Source organism: Pelophylax lessonae (genome assembly GCF_965119305.1).
Source record: "Pelophylax lessonae genome assembly, chromosome: 9".
In the NCBI taxonomy this organism is placed as follows: domain Eukaryota; kingdom Metazoa; phylum Chordata; class Amphibia; order Anura; family Ranidae; genus Pelophylax; species Pelophylax lessonae.
This window is the reverse complement of record NC_138776.1, coordinates 78,585,649-78,611,097: the sequence shown is the minus strand read 5'-3', so window position 1 is coordinate 78,611,097 and position 25,449 is coordinate 78,585,649. Positions and strand designations below refer to the sequence as shown.

Sequence of the window (25,449 nt, the reverse complement as noted above, 5' to 3'; positions counted from 1 at the left end):
TTTACTCTTATCCTCTTATTTTGACACTTTCCCTTTACATTTTTTTATCACTTTTATTCCTATAACAAGTAGCAGACTTGTATAAAGTACTCGAAATTTCTACTTGAGTAAAAGTACAAGTGCTCGATCAAAAAGTGACTTGAGTAGAAGTGGAAGTGCTCACAGAAAAAGTTACTTAAGTAGAAGTACTAAAGTATTCAACATTTTTTTTACTTAAGTATTGCAAGTAGTTTTTTAAAAAAATTTGCTACTTAAAGCGGAGTTCCGGGCACAAAAACGATATTTTTCTTTTGTGCCCGTCCGCTAGTTCAGCCTAACCTGAAAAGGAATTGGATAGTTAGATATTTTTTTTTTTTAAAACTCACCTTGTAATTGACGATCGTAAATACTCACCTATGACAGCTTCCTCCCTCGGAGCCGCGGCTCACCCCGTCACTTCCTGTCTCGCTATGATTCCTGGGAGCTGAACGTCATAGCTCCCAGGAATCAATGCGCCGCACCGGCCCCGCTCGTCATTTCCGGGCGACGCCGCATTCCCCTGCTAAACAGCTTCTGGGCATGCCCAGAAGCTGTTTAGGAATGCGGCGCCGCACCGGAAGTGACGAGAGGGGCCGGTGCAGCGCATTCTGGGACACGAAGACGCGGAAGAAGACAGAGAAGAGGACCGCGCCGGCTTCAGCTGCCCACAAGAGAGATGGAAACGCTGTGGAAGAAAACTTCTAAGTAAGTATTTCTTCTAAAAGGTAAGTGCGAACCGGGACAGATCAGAGGCTAGCCATTGTGGAATGTGCTAGCCCTGACTGTCCCGGGGGTATGTTAAAAAAAAAAACGTTTCTCTGCCCGGAACTCCGCTTTAAGTACTAAAAGTAAAAAGTACCAGTAGTTTTGAAAAAAAATTTCTACTCAAGTACTGAAAGTAAAAGTACAAGTACTGTGTTATGTAGTTATTAAAGAAAGAAGTCAAAAGTTTGAACATCATATTGTTTTTTATTATTTCAAATGATTTATTCAAATGATTAACCTGTGTTTGTTAGTAGTTTCTTGATGCACTTTAAGCGCTGTAGCACCATTTATTTGTTTGTTTCATATTTTCTTTTTATTGGAAAGATTTGGTATAGCAGCTTTTATTATACACAGCCTTTATTTTCGTATGCGCTGATTTACAAATGACATTATACACATTTTTTTGAGCTTTATGCAACCTGCCATCTACTGTTCTGGCAGTGGTAATTTTTTTAAAAGTAACGAGTAACTATGCAGCACAAAAAAAAATACTTGAGTAGAAGTATCGAAATCATCGAAAAAATGTAGTGAAGTAAAAGTAGAAGTAGGAGAAAAAAATTCTACTCTAGGAAAGTACAGATACCGCATTTCGGTACTTAAGTACAGTACTTAAGTAGTTCTACTTCGTTACTATACATCTCTGACAAGTAGTATAAACCTCCTTGTATATTCCTTAATAGGAATAGGGCATGACAGGTCCTCTTTACAGCAAGATCTGGGGTCTATAAGTTCCCAGATCTCACCTCTAGGCTGGAGGCCTAAAGGAGAAAAACAAAACGATCTCAGGCTTCTCACCAGAAGAAACGGCAGGGTTTAGATCTCCCAAGGCCAGACGCGCCCAGCCTCCGAAAGTCATAAAGATGACTGGGGACCATCTGGTCCTTGGTCAGCTCTATGGCAAATGATCGCTACTGGCCGATTCATTCTCCAGCTTGCCGATCACACGGGCAAGCCGGTAGAAGCACCGGAGCACCCCTCCTGCCACCTGTAAAAACAATCAAGCGGCTGAACAACTACCATGACAGGGAATCGCCGGCAGAAAAAGAATATATCTGATAGATGCCTGCAGCTGCAGGCATCATTCAGATATCCCCAATCAAAGTCGATGAGGTTGTTGGGTGGGAAGTGGTTAATAATTGTGCTACCAAAAATAGTGTGTTCTGTAAATTGCCTCCAGCATTGCTCCTGTTCCTTCTTGCCGGAGGCTGCTAATTTGTTGAAGCCCAGAGCCCCTGAACAGCAGTAAATCATATAAATCAGTAAACCATGTTCTTCGGGAAGGTTGTCCTCTCTCCACAGAAACTTGCTGGAGCTCTGACAGAGTGACCATTGGGTTCTTGCTCACCTCCCTGATTAAGGCCCTTCTCCCCCAATCACTAGGTTTGACTGGGTGGTCCGCTCTAAGAAGAGTCCTGGTGGTTCAAAACTTCCATTTACGGATGATGGAGGCTACTGTGCTCTTTGGGACCTTCAAGGCTACAGAAATGTTTCTGCACCCTTCCCCAGATCTGTGCCCCAATACAATCCTGTCTCAGAGGTCTACAGACAATTCCTTGGACTTCATGGCTTGGTTTGTGCTCTGACATGCATTGTTAACTGCGGGACCTTATATAGACAGGTGTGTTCCTTTCCAAATCATGTCCATTTAACTGAATTGACCACAGGTGGACTCCAATCAACTTGTAGAAACATCTCAAGGATGATCAGTGGAAACAGGAAGCACCTGAGCTCAATTTTGAGTGTCATGGCAAATAGGCTGTAAATACTTATGTACATGTGATTGTTTTCTGTTTTTTTTTTTTTTTATAAATTTGCAAAGATGTCAAACAAACTTCTTTCACATTGTAATTATGGGGCATTGTTTGTAGAATTTAAGGCTCCTTTTCCACTATTGCGGCTACAAAGTCGTGCTACTTCTAGCGCGACTTTGTAGTGTAACTTGTTTGCGGCTTTCAGTGCGACTTGTCCCTCATTATAGAAGGAAGTCGCACTGAAGTCGGCCCAAAAGTAGTGCACAAACTATTTTTCAAGTCACTGCGACTCAAGTCGCAGCAGTTAGAACGGGCCAAATTGAAATGAATTGCTTTTGACTTGCTGTGCGACTTGACATGTGTCAAGTCGCACAACAAGTCGCAATAGTGGAAACGGAGCCTTAGGAAAATAATGAATTTAATCTATTTTGGAATAAGGCAGCAACATAACAAAATGTGGAAAAAGTGAAGCGATGTGAATACTTTCCGGATGCACTGTATGTCTACTGAATTGAGATGCAGCCCAATATTTTGATTTTTGGCCAATCCTTAACAAAGCTAACTAAACCTTTGTCTATAGTAATAAAACATTTACCTGGGGCCTTTGGTACAGGAACTCCAACTACTGCAGAGAAAAAGTAATAAACATCAATAATTAAAAAAAAAAAAAAAGAATAAACATGATTACACCAAGAAGATTCTAACATCTCTCCAACTTGGGGCTGTTTTCAGGGTCCATGCAATCTGGACTTAAAAAAAACGCTGCTTCTACAGGAGTTTTGCATTTTGGCTGTAGAAGCAGCTCAGTGTTATACTATGTGTCCATGCACATTAGGACATTTAGAGGCATATTTTAAGTACAGTGTTTAGAAGTAGATAAAAACCCTTCTGCGTTCCTGAAAGCAGTTTTCTGCCAGAAAAATAAAAGCTAAACGTGCCTAAAAGCGCCTAAATGTGCATAAACGCTTGTACAAAAATGCTCAAAATGTTTGTGCCAAGGGAACCAGTGTGCATGGACCCTTAAATATATTCCAGACCTGAAACAAGCTCTGCCACAGTTATCCCTTACCAAGTTATTTTAGTGTTATTGAAATAAAAACTTGCTGAAGGGGGAGTATGGCATTTTACTTGAGCAACAAAGAGTCTTGTGATTCTCTCAGCAGCCCTATCTCTTTCTGGCTGTATTTGCCCATCTCTTTCAAAAGGTAGGTAGGCAAGTCAATAATAAAAAAATTAAGACAAACAGTAAAATATTCAGTTTGGTGTTGCCACTGGCCCACATGTGTGACCACATATTAATGCTCAGGTGTCCTATTTAACCTTGTACACAACAGCTAAAAATGTCTGTGCTCAGATCCAAACAGCAATTGATATACTACAAATGCGGTATTAGAAGATCAAGATTCTTAATGCCCGGTACAGTCGACCCTATATTGACGTTGTATGTCCAATAATGGCTTGTTTCCACTGAGCGGTACGGTACGGTTCGGTTCGGTAGGGTACGCTATTTTTGCCGTTTCCATTGTGAATGGTACCCTAATTCCGAACCGTACCGTACCACTTTTTTGGGACCCTTTCGTTGTGGTACCAAGCACATTAGTACCGTACCAACAGGGTGGAGCTACACTATGAAGAACTTTGATTGGTTGACAGAGAATCGTCTATCACAGCTTTCCTGCTACACCACGCCTATCATGAAAGGGTACTATTGGCAGTGGAAACGCAAGGTGTATCGTTCTGAACCGTACCGTATTAAACCGAACCGTACCGTACCACTCAGTGGAAACGAGGCATAAGGTACCTTATTTTTTGCATTTTTCTAGTAGGACAGAGCATGACAAGATAGGGATCACTTTGTTTCACCTGGCTGGTTTGAACATGCATTGTGTTCAATGTGAACTATGAATCCCTGCTTTATGCAAAATTTGCCTGAAGTGTGTAAGGGCGTATAGAGGGTACAAAACAAAAAACACACTAGTAGCTAAGGAGGCTGCACACCCAAAATTCTACTGAGAAAAAGCAGGAAGAGATTCCCCCAGGGGTTTTTTTGGCAGCAGTGCATTAATCAAACATGTGTTTGTAAAAGTATAAAGTTTTTATCAAACAATTCATTAAAAGCCTATGGAATTCCTCATAGGCGTCCTAGGAATTCTGGGGACCTTCCAGGGAATATTCCTGACAGACACCTCTGGCTTCAAATTGCTCTCTCATCCATTAGTGGCAAATATACCTACCTTGTTTGAATTAACTAATAAAAAGTATATATTGTAATATTAATGACACATATGTGTAATGTTCTGGTACCTTTGGGTACCCTAATTACTCTTTCATAAGTGTATGTGCCCCACCATTCTCTATTGGTAAGGTGCGCATACACCTTTAAGACTGATGCTGTCATCACTGAGCGCCAGACTGGATGGCTATTTAGATCGCCGGCTCTCACTCACATGTGTTCGTTCAAACTGCTTTGTGCCTTGATGCTAACCTGTCTTGAAGCTCTCATGCTTGCAAGCATACGTCGCTGTCGGAACCACGCTGCGCTGATCCCTGTATCCCGCTACCGGATCATCCGCTCTTGCCGAACCTCTCCTCTGCTACATTGCTATTAGTGATAAGTACCCCACAGGGGAAACCTCTATAACCTTCATACTAAAGCTTACACTATCTAGCTCTGCATACTAAGGACTATTACTACATCTGCATTATCTAAGATTGCTAGCTCTTGAGCCTACTACCACCTGTTCTTGCACTGGGTTGATCTCTCCTGTATGTCCACCTGCTACTCTGTCATCTGCTACCATACATGATTGCTAAACTTATCTGCATCCCATCTGCTACTATCTTACTTTCAAGAACATTTCCTTTCAAGTGTCTGTCATCTACCATCTCTACCCAACCTGTCTCTTCAGCCTATCATCACTGTGTTACTATATACATAAGTCACTCTAGGAAACATCTTATTGAGTGTGTGTGTATTTACTTGCTGAATTGAGATCATCCACACATGATGAGTCATTGGGAGTTGGGATTGGTGTCTCAGCGTTTCTCTACATGACTACTGAAGTGGAATATTTCTGCAGCTGAAAATCCACATCATACATAAAACGCAGGAGCGTTACAGATTGAACGAACCACAAATGGATTCAGCAGAAATAACCACTCAGATGACACAATTAAAACAGCAAGTAACTGCGTTAATACACGCACTTGCTGAATTAAAAGAAGACAATCAGGCTCTGTCGCAGCAGGTAATTAGACTGACTCAACTTACCACTGCTCAGTCCCCTGAACCCAAAATAAATCCTCCTTTGGTATTTACAGGCGATCACAAAAAATTTCGCGAATTTAAAAACGCATGTGAGTTACTTTTCTTGCTAAAACCCCGTACCTACCTTACTGATCACATTAAGGTTTGTACTATTATTTCTTACCTAACAGGCGATCCTCGGGCCTGGGCAGACTCTCTTTTTGAGAAAAACGACCAGCTTCTCAACTCCTATGCCTTGTTCCTAGCAGAACTCACTAGCCTATATGATGATCCCAATAGGCAGAGTACTGCCGATCTTCAATTAAGATCCTTGAAACAAGGTAGGAGACCTGTAGAAGACTTTGTCGCAGAATTCAAGAGATGGACCCTTGATTCAGAATGGAATGATGCATCTCTGAAAACCCAATTTAGGCTTGGCCTATCAGAGGCCGTTAAAGACGAGCTCGCCCGAGCGGATCTGCCAAAAACCCTGGATGCATTGATACAACTCAGTATCACCATAGATAGAAGACTACGAGAAAGAAAGGCTGAGAAAATGGGAATGCCATTATCCAGTTCTTCTCGGATTTCGGCCGTTGACCCCGTTCCTATGGAGGTAGGAACCATACGCCCACCTCTATCAACTATGGAAAGAGCCAGAAGACGATCTGGTAATCTCTGCTTGTACTGTGCATCCCCGGATCACAAGATAAACGTCTGTCCCCTAGTCTACAAAAAGAAGGGTGAGTGTTCACATGTCCTCCTAGGGGGATTGACAACTTCAATCACTAACCCTTACCTTTCTGTTTGCTTAACATTACAGTGGGACCAGAACAGGATTACTACTAAGGCCATGATTGACACAGGATCTTGTGGAAATTATATTGACATACGTTTTGCTGCTTTAAATAAAGTTCCTATTATTTCTAAACTTAAACCTGTCTCAGTGAGTCTTATTAACGGTGTTCCTTTATCCTCTGGTCCGATCACTGATCAGACACAGGCACTCCTAGTCACTACTAACGGGTCTCATATGGAGACCACTACCTTCGATCTAATACCTTCACCCCACTTTCCCATTGTTTTGGGACTTCCCTGGTTGCACACACATCAACCAACCATAGATTGGAAGGAACGGACCCTGGCCTTCCTCTCTTGCTATTGCGAGGGTACGTGTAACCTCCCGTCTTTCGGGAAGATCCTGTCTGTGGTGACAGATGAGATTGCACCACTATGTTATCAGGATCTCTCTGAGGTTTTTTTTTGAGAAAAATGCTCAAGCACTACCTCCCCATCGAGACTATGATTGTAGCATTCATCTACTCCCAAATAGCAAATTGCCGTTCGGTCATGTTTATCCTCTTTCACAGGATGAACTTTCCCATCTCAAAGACTATTTGGATGAGAATTTGAAGAAAGGTTTTATTAGACCTTCCACTTCTTCCACAGCAGCAGGACTCTTTTTTGTCCGCAATAAGGACTCAAGTCTCAGGCCTGTCATCGACTATAGGCTTTTGAATGCTATTACAATAAAAGATCGCTATCCTCTACCGCTTATCCCTGAGCTCATTGAGCAGGTGCGTGGAGCTACCTATTTTTCAAAATTGGACCTGAAAGGAGCATACAATCTCATTCGAATCCGTGATGGACACGAGTGGAAGACTGCATTCAGAACCAGATACGGATTGTTCGAATATCTTGTAATGCCATTCGGGCTATGCAACGCCCCTGCAGTTTTTCAACGATTTATAAACAATATTTTCAGAGACTTACTAGATGTCTGTGTTGTGGTATATCTGGACGATATACTTATATATTCACGATCCCTGTCTGAACACATAAGACATGTAAGACTAGTATTATCGAGATTGCTTGCACACAACCTTTATGTGAAACTGAAAAAATGCTTGTTTCATAAAGAAGAGGTACTGTTTCTAGGCTACATCATATCCAAAACAGGAATCGAGATGGACATGAGTAAGATATCCTGCATTCAGGATTGGCCTACACCAACCACACGCAAGGCGCTACAGCGATTCCTTGGATTTTCAAATTTCTACAGGAAGTTCATCAGAAACTTCTCTGCCATTGTGAGACCCCTCACACAGCTCACTAGCATTAAAAAAACATTCAAATGGTCAGATGAAGCAAATAAAGCTTTTCACCTGTTAAAGACAAGATTTACTTCTGCTCCCATACTACGCCATCCAGACCCATCCCTCCAATACATTCTGGAAGTAGATGCGTCAAACATGGCAGTAGGAGCAATACTCTCCCAACGACCAACTCACACTTCACCACTTCATCCAGTCGCCTTTTTTTCTAAATCCCTAAGCAGTCCAGAGATAAATTACCCCGTGGGTTAAAAGGAACTGCTTGCTATAAAATTGGCTCTGGAGAATTGGCGACATCTACTCGAAGGCACCCAATTACCAATACTTATATACACGGACCATAAAAATCTCCAATATCTTCAGACTAACAAAACTCTCTCTCACCGACAGGTACGATGGTCACTATTCTTTCTAAGGTTTAACTTCCTAGTGACCTACACACCTGCAGATAAGAACAAAAAGGCGGATGCACTATCACGACTAACTGAAGAAAACTACTTCGAAATCCCTTCCGTTCCTATAATTCCTCACAAACGCATTATTGGAGTTGTCCGTTTCTTGAAGGAAGAGGTTTTGCATGGTATAAGTTTGGATTCACCCCCACCACAACTAAATACTGATGCAGAAGGCTTCCTCTACTACAAAGACAAACTTTACATACCACCTACCCTACGCACCAAGATCTTGGAATTATCGCATGATGTGCCTATGGCAGGACATATGGGTATGACAAAGACTCTTAATCTGATTACCAGGCAATTCTGGTGGCCTGACATGAAAACATCTATACAAAAATTCGTCTCTTCATGCAATGTCTGTGCCAGGTCCAAAATTGACACTACGAGACCATCCGGTCTACTATGCAGTCTACCAATACCCCAAACTCCATGGGAAGTTGTGTCCTTGGACTTTATAGTGGAATTGCCTCCTTCCAAAGGATTTAATACCATCTTAGTGTCAGTGGACCATCTGACAAAAATGGCACATTTCATTGCTATTCGCAGACTACCTTCGTCCAAACAAACGGCAGAACTCCTGATGAAACATGTCTTTAAGTTACATGGTATCCCAAAAACCCTTCTGTCTGACCGTGGATCACAATTTATTTCCAAGTTCTGGCAAGAACTATGTCACATACTACGGATCAAGCGGAAGCTCACTTCTTCTTACCATCCGCAGACCAACGGACAGACTGAAAGAGTCAACCAATGCATCGAGCAATATTTACGTTGTTACACTTCTTACCAACAGGATGATTGGGTGGATCTTCTCCCTCTGGCAGAATTTGCCTACAACAACGCAACCCACAGTACGACCAAGCAGAGTCCGTTCTACTTGAACTATGGGTTTCATCCCTCTATTCTTCCACCACGCATCCTTCCTTCAAATAACCCAGTAGCCTCAGACTATCTTACCCAAATAAAGGACTCTCTGGGTTTGCTTAATACTACCATTGCACATGCTCATAGTCAACAAAAGAAGTACTATGATCTTCGCAGAAGACCTTCTCCTCAGTACGCTATCGGGGACCTCGTTTGGCTCTCAACAAAAAATTTAAGACTGAAAATCCCTAGCAAAAAGCTTGGACCTCTGTTCTTGGGACCTTTCCCAATCAAGAAACTTATTGGAAAAGCTGCAGTACAGCTTACATTGCCAATAGACCTCAAAATACATCCCATTTTCCATGTGTCGCTACTGAAGCCCCATGTTCCTGACCAAGGAATAAGGCCTACTATCCCACCTCCTCCTCCTGTACAAGTTGAAGGTGGAGAAGAATATGAGATAAAAGAGATTCTGGATTCTCGTATCCACAGAGGAAGACTTCAGTACTTGGTTCGATGGAAGAACTATGGGCCCCAAGACGACACCTGGCTAAACACCTCTGACATACATGCCTCTAGATTAATCCGCAATTTTCATGCGAAGTACCCAGACAAACCAGCTCCAGAGGCCTTCAGGAGCCGGCCTTAAGGGGGGGGGGGGGGGTACTGTAATGTTCTGGTACCTTTGGGTACCCTAATTACTCTTTCATAAGTGTATGCGCCCCACCATTCTCTTTTGGTAAGGTGCGCATACACCTTTAAGACTGATGCTGTCATCACTGAGCGCCGGACTGGATGGCTATTTAGATCGCCGGCTCTCACTCACATGTGTTCGTTCAAACTGCTTTGTGCCTTGATGCTAACCTGTCTTGAAGCTCTCATGCTTGCAAGCATACCTCGCTGTCGGAACCACGCTGCGCTGATCCCTGTATCCCGCTACCGGATCATCCGCTCTTGCCGAACCTCTCCTCTGCTACATTGCTATTAGTGATAAGTAGAATAAATTGCGCTCAGCACTTAAAACACAACCAAAAAGTGCTTGTGTGCATAAATATGTGAATAAATGGTTATAAATAAATAAATATAAAATCCTAAATGTGAAAAAAGTCCTTGGTAAAATAAATATATCAACAGTCCTTAAAGTGCCCAGTGCAATACAGATCTCTCAGCAATGACTGAATATCACTCTAACTTCAAGTGAGGGACCTCCACCTTAAGGGACTTTCTCCACCCAGTGCTCGGGGTAAATACTTCTTACCAAAGCTGGTGGACCCCTTAATTACAGGGGGTCTAAAGCAGCGTAAATGGTCCACAAATGCCTCCAAGCTATCCTTCAGGTCCCTTAATATATGGCTCAGCTCGCATAAGGAACTCCAAGTAATTCCAGGATATTGTGGGGAGAAAGATGACGTCAGCGCGTCTGACGAAACGTGCGTCGGGAACGTGAGACCGTGGAGTTCCGGGTTGGTGATACGCAGGAGTAGAGGAGCGTCCCGTACACCGAACCCATGCTGCATTTACCGCATGAAGGCATTTGATTCTAATGTTTGAGTAAGTGCAATTTCATTAATAAACCCTAATATTAGAACATACTACGCTATTGGAGTTTCCTTATCTTTCTCCCCACAATATCCTGGAATTACTTGGAGTTCCTTATGCGAGCTGAGCCATATATTAAGGGACCTGAAGGATAGCTTGGAGGCATTTGTGGACCATTTACGCTGCTTTAGACCCCCTGTAATTAAGGGGTCCACCAGCTTTGGTAAGAAGTATTTACCCCGAGCACTGGGTGGAGAAAGTCCCTTAAGGTGGAGGTCCCTCACTTGAAGTTAGAGTGATATTCAGTCATTGCTGAGAGATCTGTATTGCACTGGGCACTTTAAGGACTGTTGATATATTTATTTTACCAAGGACTTTTTTCACATTTAGGATTTTATATTTATTTATTTATAACCATTTATTCACATATTTATGCACACAAGCACTTTTTGGTTGTGTTTTAAGTGCTGAGCGCAATTTATTCCACTCTTTTCACATTTTATGCGTTTTATACGTTTTTATTGCAGCTTGCACTATGGAAGCAATTCCTCTTATATATATTTAATTAATTAATTTATGACAATTTGATTGATTAATTTATTATCGAATATCACCATTTTTGCGCAGTTTCTTTTGGGCCACCAAAAAATTTTTTTCATTAGTGATAAGTACCCCACAGGGGAAACCTCTATAACCTTCATACTAAAGCTTACACTATCTAGCTCTGCATACTAAGGACTATTACTACATCTGCATTATCTAAGATTGCTAGCTCTTGAGCCTACTACCACCTGTTCTTGCACTGGGTTGATCTCTCCTGTATGTCCACCTGCTACTCTGTCATCTGCTACCATACATGATTGCTAAACCTATCTGCATCCCATCTGCTACTATCTTACTTTCAAGAACATTTCCTTTCAAGTGTCTGTCATCTACCATCTCTACCCAACCTGTCTCTTCAGCCTATCATCACTGTGTTATTATATACATAAGTCACTCTAGGAAACATCTTATTGAGTGTGTGTATTTACTTGCTGAATTGAGATCATCCACACATGATGAGTCATTGGGAGTTGGGATTGGTGTCTCAGCGTTTCTCTACATGACTACTGAAGTGGAATATTTCTGCAGCTGAAAATCCACATCATACATAAAACGCAGGAGCGTTACAATATGTATCCTGTAGATGCAATAAATATCTCCCTGAAGAAGACCACGACTTTATTAGGTTGAAACGCGTCAGTGCACATTATGTCTTGGTAGTGAATTGTAACCATGTACATACTGTTTTTCTTCGCTATTGGATGTTATCCTATTATTGTAACCAGAGCTCATATTTTTATCCCATGTGGAACAAGCTTTTAAAGAATTGTTAAATAAAAACTTTATACTTTTACAAACACATGTCTGATTAATTCACTGTTGCCAAAAAAAAAAAAAAACCTTGGCGGAATCTCTTTAGGGCGTATAGAGGGTTAATTAAGAATTTTGATTGGGTAATGCAAGCTCAACCATTGCACGAAATGTCATAACTTCAGCTGTCCTGAAGCTTGATCTCTGGATGAAATGGTTGTTTTGACATATGGTTTTCACTGAAGGTAACCACTGTGTATGTATCATATATCCAGTTTGAATTTGTGAGAATAAAAACTTGGGAAATTAAAACAAAATAATTTATTTCCGTAAAATGGCTACTAATAACTTGGCTGAGAGATGGGTATTTATTTCTTTGTTGAACTTGATGGCCAAATGCTTCTTTTTAACCTATATAACTCTGTAGCCAGTTACAGTCTTCCATACCTGAGCAAATGACTCCACTGTCCTCACTGTGCCGGCAGTTGTGTTCTCCCCATGCCCGATGTTTGCATTGATCTAGGAAAGATTCGTTACCAGCACAGTTTACATCATCCAGGACTATATCCCCCCTTCCTTCACCAAAGCGTGCCATTCTGGGAGCCGAAACTGCAGCCCCACAACCAAGCTGCCTACACACAACTTCTGCATCTCTAATGTCCCACTGGTCATCACATACCGTGCCCCAAGAATTGTGGTAGTACAGCTCCACACGGCCAGCACATCTATGCCATCCATCGACCAGGCGAAGGTCTATAGCAGATTCTGCCAGAAGAGAAACACAAACTTAATACAGATCCTAGGTTATAGTATGTGTATGACCTGATTAAACTTTAGTGGCCAAGGAGCTTGAAACACCATAATCAGCTCTGTAAAATTGTCCCATAAGGTATGGTTTTAGCTAGTGATCGATCGATATCGTTTTTTCATTGCCGATACCAATATCGATAATTTGGTCATCGCGTTTTGGTATCGGCCGATATGGGCCAATTTTTTTTTTTTTACTTGACAGGTACTCTTGTGGAGGGATCTGGGGGTCTAAAAGACCCCAAACCCCTCCTTTGCACTTAAAAGCATTCAAAACGCCATGTTTGGCTGTTTTGAATGCTGTAATTTTTTTTAATCTGGCGCTAGTACCCGGAAGTGATGTCATGACATCACTTCCAGGTTTTTACATGGAGACCCGATCAGAGCCGAATGTGGCTTTGATCGGGTCTTCGGCGGCTGTGCAGGCTGGTTGCCCGGATCTCCTGGTGGGATGGGAGACCCGGGCGGCTACTTGTAATAACAGCCAAGCGGCTTATCAGCCGCATCGGTTGTCATTACAAGACAGTCGACCGTCAGGTATGGACGCCGGTACTGGGGTGATGCCTCTAGCATCTGCAGTTTTTATTTTTTGCGCTATAAACAAAAAAACAGCGACAAAGCAGGACGTCTATGACGAAACACATACGGCGCCGTCACATCATTTCCGGTTCTGGCTCCAGGAGGAACGCATTGCGTTCCAGCTGCTTTCTGATCGTGTTTTTATACTGTTGATATTGTGAGTACCTGTCTTCCACTTCTTAAAAAATTATATAAAACAGTATCACACGATTGCTGCCCTTTCTCATTTCCCACGAGTGTACCACTTACCCCAATCCTCTGAGGATCTTAAGGAGGAATTGGAGTAGGAACTCTAGGAGGACCCAGGTACCCTGGATTAGGAGACCCCATGGGATACCCCCATCCACTTCCCTAGGAACCTTAGAGAGGCCCCCCAGGATACCCACTCGAGAGTGCCAGGTCCATATATCAAGACCCCCAGAGGGAACCAGGACCCACCAGAGTGATCTACCTACACATATATACCCGCTCTATACCCCTGTGTGGGTGGGTATTTCCAGTGAGTGTGCTACTTACCCCAGGGATCACGAGCACCCCAACATTATACCCACCACAGGGTTATCATTGCCACCACTATCTGAGGATCCACAGGCTGTGTTGCATGCAATATATGGACTGTTGCCATTACTAATATTTAGTCACCATATATCTGTTGTACACTGTAATTTACCATATTTATGCACACTGCCACTTTATTTATTTATTAATTTATCTAGCTATACAGTATATTGAATAGTATATAGGGGTCACCTTATATTTATTCACTCTTCTGGATTGTACGTTTATGTTCACATTATTTATCCGTTTGTACTACCAATTTAAGGATTCACCACTATTGAGTATAGTTCGGAGTGTTTACACTCCATAGCACCAGTCACTTTTCTTTAGTTTACTTGTATATGTGACGCTGATTCGCATCATATTTGCATTTTGTTTTTACTATCAGTGTTTTACTTCGATTATTCCTTTATTTATCTACCTTTTGACATTTTTTATACACCACTAATATACTAGTCACCTAGGCAGCGTCATACCCCTTCTTTTCTCTCTAGCTCCTTTGTATATAACTGTGGTTATATTTGAGGGGGGCTGCAGCCTATTGTTTTTACATTCACTTCCTTAGTGTGGAGTACACTTGTTTTCTACAGGTTAAGACTAGTTAATAAAAAAACAGCTTGAATGATGGCATGCATTTTCCACACACGTAAATTTATTGAAACTCACTGATTTGCCTTACCTGGAGGTTCAGTACCAGACATCTTGGCATCTGTTTAGCATATAAAAGGAGACACAATTAATGCTACTCGTTCCATCACACTGAGTTCTACATACATCCCCAAGCAGAATCCACTTTTGGCACATTATGAAGTCTTTCTGGGCTCTGGTCTATTCTGGTTATGCATATAGGGAAAAAAGCATAGTACTCATAACAGTAGCTGAAAAATCTAACTCCTGGACCCTGGACTATGATGAATTTACAATTTTTCACCCAAAACAATTTGTAGCAACATACAGATGCTTTTTACAAGCTCGCCACAAAATTATATAAGAAGATTAGTCATCTTTTGGTTCTCATGTCACTGCTAATATACTCACATAAATATAGGCTGCCATATTTGGCAAAAGTTTTTGCACAAAAAATAGAGATGAGACAACTGTTGGCAATTTCCCAATCTCCCAATCATCAGAGAGGTCACCTTTGTTCGCAAGCCAGGCAGAAAACATAATTGGACCTAGAAAACACCCACCATGGGAAAGGGGTATCCTAAGTAGAAACTAATAGGATTGGGGAAGGTGTGACTATTCCCGAGCCTATGAGGATATAGGGTTCAGCCATAACTGCTAATTTCTTTTTTATTGAACTCGTCAAAAAATAATGTAACATTTTGTTTCTTCCAAATCTTTTTTAGGGCTGTTAATACCTCGTATAAGCTTATTGAATAAGAGCAAACTATACACAATAGATGACCAGGATCTTTACAGATTGCTAAATAGGATATGAGAGGACCCTAAATCTGTAACTCTGGCCATTCTTTAAATATTTTTTTTGGATTTGGATAAAATTAGAAAAGAACAGAATCTCTATCAGTGCAAACCCTTACCTCTTGTCCCAGTAATTGGTGCCACCAGGAATAAAAATGAGGGGAACCTTCTTCATGCAGACATAGACTGAAATAAAAACCTGACAGAGACTCTAATCTTTTTCCACTCCAAAAAAAAATAAATGTAAAAATCTATTGTAAGATTATGCACCAGGGAACAATGAATTTCAACATCACCAAAGAATAAATGCTATATAGACTTCTGCCTTTCTATCTTGTATTATGAAGGAAATAGTCACCTGAGCATATAACTCCGACATGTTCAAGAGGCACGCAGTCATGTACATAGAACCCGCGATGGGAGCACTGCCATAGCGTCTGCTCTGTTCCACTGCAACTCAAATCATCAAAGACGATGTTCCCACTGCCTTGTCCATACTTAACAAGTGGAACGATAGGACTTCCACAGCCAGCCTGGTGGCACACCACTTCTGCATTAACTCTGTTCCAGCCATCATCACACACAGCTTGCCAGGCTCCTTGGTGGTAGATCTCTACCCGTCCTGCACAGGCATGTTCACCATCTGCCAACCGCAGAGATGTCGGAGGACTCTCTGTAGATAAAATATTACTAAATTAATGCAATCATCAAACACAGAACCATCTAAACTATAAAATGAGGAACCAGAATATAATAGGGAGCCCTGGACAAATTCTTATTCAGTTTGTGTGCCCATTGGGGAGATTAACCCCTCTATTTGTATTTGTGACCATTGTCACTGAGAAAGAAAGTGGGGGAGAACAAAAATGTTAGAGTTGTCCCTGAAACAAGAGGTAAGGGGCAGGCCGGGGCAAGGGGTGGGCAGGAGGAGTGGCTGCCCTGGGGTCAATTGTTTATTAGAGGGATAGGGCACGCAAACCCTGCAGAGTTCTGATCTGACAATTCACCTGTGTTCAGAAACCGGCAGTACTTTCCCCAGTACTATAACGATCTGATAGCAGCCTCTGAGGGTATAAATGGCTGTGAATACCTTTGAACCCATTGATTATGTATGAATGGGTTTGAAAGTAAACAAAGCCATTTATATGAATGTAGAAAGTTGAAGTGAGGACATGGTGACTGACCACTGCACTCACTTCACGGATCAGAACTATGAATGGATTTACTAACAGGCACAAATCCATTCATAAATGTATAAAAAAAAAAAAAAAAAAAAAAGAATAATGATGAAAACAAAAACATAAAAATACGCTTTACGACATTTAAGGTACATTCACACCAGTAGCTATGTTAGAACGTAGGGGCTGGTGAGCAGTGGAGTGACAGCAGTGCCATCACGCCAATTGCAGCGCATCACACTGTTCAATAAAAACAAACTTTATTGAAAAGTCTCACAATGACATTTCATTAGGTTCTATTGACCACAATGCGAGGGGAGGCAGGAGGTTGCCGCACACTGCACTGAAAATAAAAGTAGTTCATGTAGTACTTCTCTCAGCACACACCACCACAACACAGTGGTTTGAACTGGACTGGTAGAAGACAAGGCATTTTATCTTGTCTTGTGGTGAGACTGCACTGGAATAGCCACCCAGGACAATCCTACCACACCTGGTATGAATCTACTATCACAAATAGTATATGGCCTGGAGCTGAGTGAAACTAGGAGGAGGGCCGGCATGACTGGGGCCTGCAGAAGAGGGGGAGTATTAGTGGGGCGATTTAGAATGATGCATTATGTTTATTGAAGAGTTCAAGGCAGAGGGTCCTGTAGATGGTAGAGAGGAGAGAGGAGAGAGGAGAGAGGATCGTGTCGGAGCTCAGTCGGAGCTCATCAAAGCATCAGACACTTTTCTCCCACCCTCCCTCTCTTCCTTGTTTGTTTTGGTTTGGGTGAGCCTCCTACTGTCCCAAGGTGCTGGGGTATTTGGTAATGGGTTTTAGGTTCTTATGTTGTTAGCTTGCCGTTCAATTTCTTGGTCCTTTTATTTTCTTGTCATAGCAACAGGCAGGGGGTCTATTGGGTCTTTGAAGGCCGGGCTGGTTAAATAATTGTGGAAAATTGTGGGTTGGGCCCATCTGAGGTATGTGTGTCCCTTCCTAACAATACAGTGGTAACATTGCGGTATTAATTAGGTTTTATCTGGTAGTACGTAAGTAGTTAATTGTCCCTGAGCCGGTGTAGTTGTGGCTGGGGGCCTTTGATTGGGTGGCAGATACAGCTGGTTAATCATGAGTATATAGGTCTTCAAAGACCTTAGACCGGGCATAAGCTGGTTTATTTGGTATGCATTGACTTATTATATGCATTAAACTTGTTTTCTTGTGAATGTTGTATTGGTTTGTAATGAAAAGGCTGCTTTTGGCCATTTGACTCCAAATAAAATGTGTTATCTGTTCATTTTGGAAGGGGGGTTGGGTCAAGTGTTTAATGTTTTATAGATAACCCGAGCCTCGGCATTCTGCAGGTCCCTCAGTCATGTTGTTTCATTTATTATTTTAAAGAAAGTCTAAATAGCTGGTATCCAAACAGCGTCTTTTAAAATTTAAACAGACATCAACACAAGCATGTTCCCAGTGTTAAAATTGCAAAAGTTGCTATTTACCACCCCTTTTTTATTTAACGTATTAGCTAATGCAACTACATACTCCACTGTGACTGGCATGCATGTTCTGTCTTTTGTTTTTGGTTCTTCTACAAGGAGAACACAGTAGGATGATCTTACAACATCACTGCCCACTTTGTGGTCCATACAAAACCTGATTACCAGATCAGGAGCTGTGCCGTGATTTTGACAAGAGAGTCATTGCTTACTGAATGCATTAATGAAGGGCCAGTTCACCAGAGACAGGGGTAGCTAACTGCATATAATATGCCAGAAACCTACCCACTTGATCTTGGAGCATGACAAGTACAGGACAACCCCGGTCTACTATGATTTGTGTTCTGAAAAGAGGGTCTAAGTTCTTTAAACTATTATTTACTGTTTAAAACAATAAAAAATACAATAATTACAGTATCTCTTGCCAGTTCCTAGCTCCTAGTACCAGTGCTGGTATATACTGAAAGCTAAAAAAATGTTTAAATTGAATGGCTTCCTATGAGTATTAATACTGTTTGTAGATTTCACTTTGCATTGTGTTTGATATGATTTTTCCCTATATTATTATTAGTCAGCATGCGATGTTGAGCAATAATGATAAGCAGGACTGTTGCTGTTTACTGATCATTAGGGAATTACAGTCATATAGCTAAAGAAAGTACTTACCATCCCGGACAGTGGAAGAAGAGGTGGAGGCTGTCAAAATATAAGGAATAAGTTAAATACTGGTCATGTGAATCATGGACACTATGCATGCACTGTATGCAACTGCGGCATATTTCTAAAATGTTTTTACAACAATAAATGCCTTTTATGCATAGTTATTTCAAAGCTTATTCTTAGGTAATTATTATCAGTAACACACAACTACATATTTTTCATTTGTAGCACCCTCCTAGCATTGGATTCAAAATAAATGTAGTTTTTGGCTCCTTCTGTAATCAAGGGAGCAGTAATCATTTGTCATGGTCGGTTTAGGGTTTCACATGCTGGGAGTTTAATTGCTTCCCCCTGCCTCTAGAAGAAGCTTCCAGAGCTTAGGGGGGATGCAAATAACCAGCCTGAATATTTATCATGTTCCAGCCAATCCCTTAGGAGGAGTGTCCAGTAGGGGGCTGGAATTGTGATAAATAGACTGAGACACTGAAGAGCAGCACTCTCTCTCCCCAGGAGGGTTGCAAACTTGAGGGGTTGCTGCCATAAAGCAGCTCATGGGCTGTGAATCTGTTCTTGAGGTGGAATCAGGCCTGTTACTAGAAGATGATTGTAGGACCTCACCTCAAGGGATCTGGTTTGAAGAAGAACCATCTCACTCAGTGGTCTGTGTCCAGAGGAAGACGGAAGATGGCAGTTATCTTGAGTTCTTGTGAGTAAATACCTTAAAGCAGAGTTCACTGGTTTTTGTATTTTTTAAAAGTCAGCAGCTACAAAAAGTGTAGTTGCTGCCTTTAATAAACACACACTCACCTGTCCCACGGTCCAGCAATGCGGCCAGTGGGAGCCTCAGTTCTCTCCCTCTTCTCGCCGCGGCACCAGCATCACTACTGTGGGCACCCGGTTGTGACAGCTTGTGGCTTCACAGCTGGGTGCGCACTCCATGAGTTGCGCTGTGCATCCTGAGTGGACAAGCAATCTTCTGGGATCTGTGACAAGTCCCAGAAAATCACAGGGAGGGAGGGGGAGAGGAGAACTTCCACTTAAACTGCCTAGGCGGCCCTAGCAGAAGTGGGAGCGGGTACCTGTCAAAACTAGGTACCCGCCCCCCCCCCCCCCCCAAAAAAAAGACATGTCAAATGTGGCATGTCAGGGGGTCAGGAGACCTTTTATCGGAAGTTCCACTTTTGAGTGGAACTCCGCCTTTAAAGTGCATTGATCACCAGATGCCCAATGGTCTTCAGCTGTGAAGCCTTAAACTGTTCAAAAAAACCTGCCTCATGATCCCCAGCTGTGAGGCATTTGGCTGTCCAGCTCTCACAAATACTTTAGGGAAAGATTGTCCTCTAATTGCTAAGTACTAATCCTTTTGGTGTATCCATACACCATACTCATAGGCGTGCGCACAGGGTGTGCTGGGTGTGCCTGGGCACACCCTAATCACCTAGGGCACATTAGCATTATCGCTCTGTTTGCCAGTGAGGAGATGGGAAAGATCTCCCTCTGACTTGCTCTGCCATAAGAGAAGTGCCTACGCACTTCTATTTCACTGTGCCAGCAGGGGAGTAATGTACTGGGGCCATATATATGTAGGCACACACATGCATGTGTATTTAAACTTTGGGGTGCACACCCTAATGCAATAGGTTGCGCACACCTATGCCCATGCCCTAACCCATCTCCAGTTGAAGTTTCTTCGAGCAATAAATCCTAAAAAGGTCCCCTTTACTGTGTTATTGAATGGACTGGTGCTTGCTGTGGTGGGCAGCCTCTGTACTTTTAGGGAAAAAACAGTAAATGCCAGTGGCCCCTACAGGGGTAGCGCCACACATGCAAAATATGTTTTGCTCTGTGTTATCAGCATTTTATAACAGCAGCTTAAAGCAGAACTCCAGGCAAAACAAACCCCTGCAAATTAAGGGAATCCCTTGCCCCCCATTCATGTCACCAGAACTAGTGTTCCCATTGGAAGATTCCCCCTCTATTACTTTTCTGGGGACAACCCAAAATGTGTGATTTTCTTTTACTTTCACTTTCATTGATAAACAGGACAAATAGGGAGGGTGAATCTCACTAACAGGGGCACACGCAGCAATAAAAACCTAACAGGGGTTCTAATCCATCTCCACTCTATTAAAAATGAAAAAAAAAAAAAAAGGTTTTGTCTTTAAACAACAACCATCCACAGCCACATCCCTGTACATACTAAAGAACAAAAATAGTCAGGGGTAGTCTACATGCAGGTTTTGTCTTTAGTTATTTTTTTTTGTTTTCAATAATTTTTATTGAAGATCATTAATGCGTAAAATAGATACATAAAACATAAAAGTAGTAAAGCTGAACAAGTCTGATGTGCAAATGAACATCTCATGGGATATTAACCACCTCCCACCCGGCCATAGTACATATACGGCCGGGCGGGAGTCTCGTCCTTCTGAATGGACATTCCGGAACGTCCTTCAGAAGGAGAGAGATCGCGCCGCCGCGGGCACGCGCAGCGGCGCGATCTCGATGTGCCTGTGTCCCTAGGACACAGAGCAACAAGACTCGGCAGGAGGGCCCTGTGATTGGCCCTCCTGATCACATGACGGCTGTGACCAATCACAGCCGTCATGTAATGTCAATACAGCCGTTGTAATGGCTTCGATCTCTTCTCCTCCTGACAGATCCTGTCAGTGAGGAGAAGATCAGAGGATCGATTCTGCAGCCGGGGTGATCAGTGAGTATTTCTAATTACTCACTGATCACAGGGGGGGGTCTGTGCTGGTAATCAGATGATTGATTACCAGTGCAGCCCTGGGGGGAGGGGATGCCACTAGAGCCACCAGGGATGCCCACCCATGATCACCAGGGATGCCCACCATGACCACCAGGGATGGCAAACAGGGCTCAGAGAGCCTGCCAGTGGTGCCCCCTATCAGTGCTGCCCACCAATGCCATCTATCAGTGTTGCCCACCAGTGCCCGTTGTTGCCATCTATCAGTGCAGCCCACCAGTGCCCATTATTGCCCACCAGTGCTGCCTATCAGTGCCCATCAGTGCCGAACAGTGCCCCCCATCAGTGCCCATCAGTGCCGCCCATCAGTGCCACCCATCAGTGCCCATCAGTGCCGCCTATCAGTGCCCATCAGTGCCGCCCATCAGTGCCCATCAGCGCTGCCTATCAGTGCCCACCAATGCTGCATATCAGTGCTATCTATCAGTGCCACATATCAGTGCCCATCAGTGCTGCATATCAGTGCTACCTATCAGTGCCCATCAGTGCTGCATATCAGTGCCACCCCATCAGTGCCACCCCATCAGTGCCACCCCATCAGTGTCTCCTCATCAGTGCCTGTCAGTGCGGCGTCATCAGTGCTCATCAGTGCAGGAAAAAACGTATCTATTTACAAAATTTTATAACCTAAACAAAAAAACTTTTTTTTTTTTCAAACTTTTCGGTCTTTTTTTATTTGTGCACCAAAAAAAGAAAAAACCTGGCGGTGATCAAATACCACCAAAAGAAAGCTCTATTTGTGGGGAAAAAATGACACAAATTTGGTTTAGGTACAGTGTTACATGACCGCGCAATTGTCATTCAAAATGCAACAGCGCTAAAAGCTGAAAATTGGTCTGGGAAGGAAGTGGGTTTAAGTGCCCAGTATTGAGGTAGTTAATGATATACATGGAACAAACAGATTTCTTAATTAACTTATGCATACGAAGGCATATTATTGACTTGCACCTATCAGTCAGAGTGATGTCCACCACACCTGGACACCCCAATAGGAGCAGACTGTGTCCTGGGACAGGGCCACCGCGTCCAATTTTAACTTTATCTTTCCTTCAGTAAATCATGTTCCAATAATTTTTATCACATATCTAAAGCATCAGAACTAATAACCGAAGATATGAGAGAGAAAGAGAGAAGTAAAGGTCAGAAATGGGTAGAGTAGAAAGGCTAATTCCCCCTGGTCCAAGCCTCCCCTCATTGTATGGCCCAACATTCAGGGAGCCTGAAGATAAGCGATCCAGGGATCCCACACTCTTTCAAACCTAGCTTGTTTATCTCTGCAAATACTGGTCAGTTTTTTAATAATCAAAATCTAAGATATTTTATGTTTCACCAATGCAACATTGAGCACAGGCGATTTCCACGAACGTGCTATGGTTGTTTTAGCATCTAAGAGAATAAAAAATAGGGGAGTTCGTATAAGCCAGGGGATCTTTAGTTATATTTCGTCCTGGCTCTACACTGAGCAACATTTGGCTGGGTCCTAATGAACTGGCCAATGTTCGCTCTGTGATTGGCTCTGTTGGCACCACTCTACCCGACATCCTACGAATAAAAAATAGAAAGAACCAGGAGGAAAACTGTCCACGGAACAACCCCTCTGTCCAATCAGATGCAGGCACTGTTTGGGTTTTCTGATTCTGTCAGCTGTCAGAATACATGAGCAGCAGTGGAAGATTCATCCATACACGCTGCTTAGATGTATACATGTATGGCCAGCTTCAGATGTACTCAATTTCATCATGTGCCCAACTCTACACTGGCAAAATGAAATCTGTGCTGGCATTAACCCAGAAGTAGATGGTTTATATCCAGGCTGGTGGTAGATTACCTCTGTTCTGCAGAATCCATAACACAGCCAGGTACACAGGTAAGAGCAGCATCTTGTAGTCCTCAGCCAGTCCATACAGAGCATACAGCTTTATACAAGTGCTAGGGGCAATGAGCAGGCATGGGAGGAGAATCCTATTCATGTCACTCTTTTGTACCAATTCCTGGAGGATATCTCTGACATTGTAAACCATATGAACAGGACAATTATCACATGGATTTTCAAAGTCAGTATTTCATGTTACTGTCAAAACAACAGCACACTTTGTAAAATAATTATTGTATAGTACATACCCCCAAAAGGAGCTGCAATTTTCTCAGGTTCCCTGTATACAAAGCCAATGACTCTGTAAGAAGCTTCATGCTCTCTGACACACCCGGGCTTTAGAGGGGAAATTTATTGTAACAATAGATATATATAGATATGGACAAATGCAAATGGCAACAACCCCCAAACAAACATAAAACAGCAGCAAATAGGGGTATACATTTGGTAAAATTTATACACTATATTGTCAAAAATATTGGGACGTCTGCCTGTACACACACATGTACTATAATTGCATCCCAGTCTTATTCTATAGAGTTCAATATTGAGTTTGCCCACCCTTTGCAGCTATAACAGATTCATCTCTTCTGGAAGGTTGTCCACAAGGTTTAGGAGTGTGTCTATGGGAATGTTTGACCATTCTTACAGAAGCGCATTTGTGAGGTCAGGCACTGATGTTGGAGGAGAAGGCCTGGCTCTTATTTATCCCAAAACAGTCTCTGCTCTAATTCATCCGAAAGGTGTTCTATCGGGATGAGGTCGGGACTCAAGTTCCTCCATTCCAAACTTGCTCATCAATGTCTTTATGGATCTTGCTTTGTGCACTGGTCCAAATCATTTGGTGGAGGGGGGATTATGGTGTGGGGTTCTTTTCAGGGGTTGGGCTACGCCCCTTTGTTCCAGTAGTAGTAAGGCCTCAGAATACCAAGACATTTTGGACAATTTCATGCTCCCAACTTTGTGGGAACAGTTTGAGGATGGCCCCTTCCTGTTCCAACATGACTGCGCACCAGTGCACAAAGCAAGGTCCATAAAGACATGGATGAGGGAGTTTGGGGTGGAGGAACTTGAATGGCTTTCACAGTCCTGACCTCAACCCGATAGAACACCTTTAGGATGAATTGGTTCGGAGACTGCAAGCCAGGCCTTCCCATACAACATCAGTGTCTGACTTCATAAATGTACTTCAAGAAGAATGGTCAAACATTCCCATAGACACACTCCTAAACTTTGTGGATAGCCTTCCAAGAAGAGTTGTTGCTGTTATAGCTGCAAGGGGTGGGTCAACTCAATATTGAACCCTATGGACAAAGACTGGGATGCCATTAACGTTCATGTGCGTGTAAAGGCAGGTGTCCCAATATTTTTGACAATAGGGGTTGTTGCCATTTCCATTTGTCCATATCTATATATCTATTGTTACAATAAATGTCCCCTCTTAAGCCCCCCTCTTAATATAGTGTGTGCATATATATATATATCACAGGCATGTGCACGGGGTGTGCCAGGTGTGCCCAAGCACATCCTAATCACCCCAAGCGCACAGGGCTCTGGCACTGCCCTGTCCACTCACTAGTTACCCCTAAATACAGAAGCCCAGCTTCTGTATTTAGAAGTGAAAGCACTCCTCTCTGAGCGGCTGCACTGAACCCTCCCCCGCCATCTCCAGGCACAGCTGCTGTAATATACAGGTGTGGGGGGGGGGGGCAAAGGCATTACTAGTGCCAGGCATTGCTTTGCTGACCCTCACGCTGGTGTAAAAGAGCCGATGGAGCTTCCACTAGGCTCTTCCATCAGCCGTCTCATAGCAGAGCATGAGAAGGAGCCTGGGAGGAAGAACATCCCCCTCCCTGCATCGAGCCATGCTGAATCTGAGGTCTGTGTGGGGAGGGGAAAATTGAGGGGGGGGGGGAATAAAACATTTTTTGGTTGCATTTAAGATGTCAAATTGTGATGGCAAGAAAAGAGGATTTTTGGTGGATGGGCGGTTCAGGGGGAGCCT

General features: G+C 42.8%; 1 protein-coding gene across 1 annotated transcript in view; it reads right to left on the bottom strand.

The window, feature by feature from the left end:
• Positions 1-23,592, bottom strand: part of LOC309564223 (scavenger receptor cysteine-rich domain-containing protein DMBT1-like) — a gene marked incomplete at both ends in the record, with an annotated part of 33,975 nt that extends 10,383 nt beyond the window's left edge. The window contains 6 exons of the mRNA XM_082268850.1: positions 3,130-3,159; positions 12,557-12,874; positions 14,733-14,762; positions 15,837-16,151; positions 18,808-18,837; positions 23,400-23,592. Coding sequence (XP_082124976.1) covers positions 3,130-3,159; positions 12,557-12,874; positions 14,733-14,762; positions 15,837-16,151; positions 18,808-18,837; positions 23,400-23,592 — 916 coding nt within the window. The remainder of the gene's footprint in view (positions 1-3,129; positions 3,160-12,556; positions 12,875-14,732; positions 14,763-15,836; positions 16,152-18,807; positions 18,838-23,399) is intronic.
• Positions 23,593-25,449: the final 1,857 nt, after the last annotated feature.